At 32.2% G+C, this 1,967-nt stretch overlaps 1 protein-coding gene across 3 annotated transcripts in view; it reads left to right on the top strand.

Moving 5' to 3' along the window:
* The first annotated feature begins 542 nt into the window (after positions 1-542).
* The window catches only part of LOC127841618 (homeobox protein araucan-like), a 6,006-nt gene continuing 4,581 nt past the window's right edge, over positions 543-1,967 (top strand). The window contains exons 1-2 of one of the 3 annotated variants that reach the window (XM_052370537.1): positions 571-732; positions 922-975. In XM_052370537.1, the coding sequence (XP_052226497.1) occupies positions 973-975 (3 nt within the window). In that variant the 5' untranslated portion in view covers positions 571-732; positions 922-972. Of the gene's footprint in view, positions 733-921; positions 976-1,967 lie in introns of all 3 variants that reach the window. The other 2 variants (XM_052370538.1, XM_052370536.1) reach the window with 2 other exon arrangements.

Raw genomic sequence — 1,967 nt, forward strand, 5'->3', positions numbered from 1 at the left:
TTATCACCAGATGTAATCAGTGCCCCGCTCTATTGAAACATTAGTGAACTTATTTATCAACGATTGAGACGGCACTGATAAAGTCAGAAAGTACACGAAGTAAAGGAACTACAAGTTGTCAGATGAGATATATAACTCGAGTGAAATCTACCGCCTGCTCCTCCCATCTCGCCGCAAAACCCACTCGGCGACTTGTTTCACGATGATTTACTTTTTGTGTATTCTCGTCGTTTAGATCATCGTTATTTTCCGTATCAATAACCGGACTTTGTCGATTAATGTCCCAATAAGTCAGTGCAAATAGAATAGATCTACATTTGTATTTGGAACAGCAGGGGCGGGATTTATTAGCCCGTGGGCGGGTTAAAAAAATTCAAAGACAATTTGATTAGCTTGATAGTGACAATATGGTAACCAGTCACCAATGAAATTAAAGCGGGTATTTGTAAAGTGATATGCCTAATGCGGCGATGTATTAAGGATGCTCCAAAATTTAAACGGGTGTTATTTTATAGCGATTTTAACCAATAAAACGGACATTTATTAACTTTGAAACCAAAGCCAACGTCATTTCGGAACTGGCATCAAACGGAAGTGATCTACTGTGCTACTAAACGCAATAGTTGATAGGAATTTGCAATTACTGATATTTTGTTTGGATTTAAAGCAATGTAAATACAAGATATGTCTTATGGATCAGCAACTTCTTTAGGTCGACCTGTAACCGCGCATGTGAGTACAAGCAACAGCCTCGTTGTGTTTACATGATATTCCATCAAACGAGACCGATAGATAGACAGCAAGCTATGGAACTTACAATAAAAAAATTATATTCGACAATTTCTGATATCTTACTAAGACGTTTTACGGGCATCAATGTTTTCCACGATTTTTGTTGTTGTTGTTTTTTTTTAATTCCAGTGTCCAATATAGATATTACTGCGAAGTCAGTTTCAAAGTGACCAAGATAGCATGGTAAATGTTAAAATTCGGAAACTACAAAAATCAATTATTTGATAGCACTACGAAGTGACTGATACACATATGTTATTGGTTTGTTTAATTCTTCTTTTGCTTAAAGATTACATAATAACATGTTTTATTGCAGATCGTTTAAATTGAACATTAAGTTCTGAGTAATTTTTATAATCGTGTCTTCGACGAAAACTTAACGTATTATTTATGACCAACAGAACAAAACGAATGTTTGGCAACCGTCTTAGTACAATGAGTTTTATTAAAAATACTTAGAATTAAATTCGACATTAATTTCAGCTTTAAAATGTCAGTTGACATAGGCAAACGGCAAAGTTAATTATAATGTATTTGTCACCATTTTGTTTAAGGAAGAGCTCAACAACAAAACAGATTTTTAAAGATGCTATTGTAAAATCCCTGTTAATATTTTTAACCGTGAAAATAAAAAAATAAAATTAAAAAAAAGAGAATTTTAGGCAACGTTGCAATAATGAAAAAATGATTTCATTATCATTTGGCATGCTTCTCTTAAACAGTGCATGCAAACACCTTTTTATTACATTTTATTAGGGCATCGATGCCAGAAATAGAATTTGATTAAAAAAACACAATATAGAAACAAACTCTTATTAACAATAAGTGATCTCCTCATATTTATTTGGCATAACAATAATTAAAAAATAACGCCGCTGACAAATACATATTACCGATACACACTTTCAAGACATACATTTGTATTGCATTGAAAAAGTTGTGCAGTCATCTTGCATTGATTTTTGCCTTTAACTTGTGTATGGCTTCTTTTCTTATCCATTTGATCGGTGATGTCATAAAAAATAGAAAATAATTAAAAACATTTATTACAATATTGATATATGTTTATATTTTTCGATCAAAAAGCAATAGAAGCAATATAATATAAATTAAAATATTTCGTTTTTCAAAAGCTCTACATTTTGGGACGTGGGCTGCCTTGTCAATTTAAAGAT

This window comes from Dreissena polymorpha, chromosome 8 (assembly GCF_020536995.1).
Source record: "Dreissena polymorpha isolate Duluth1 chromosome 8, UMN_Dpol_1.0, whole genome shotgun sequence".
Lineage (NCBI taxonomy): Eukaryota > Metazoa > Mollusca > Bivalvia > Myida > Dreissenidae > Dreissena > Dreissena polymorpha.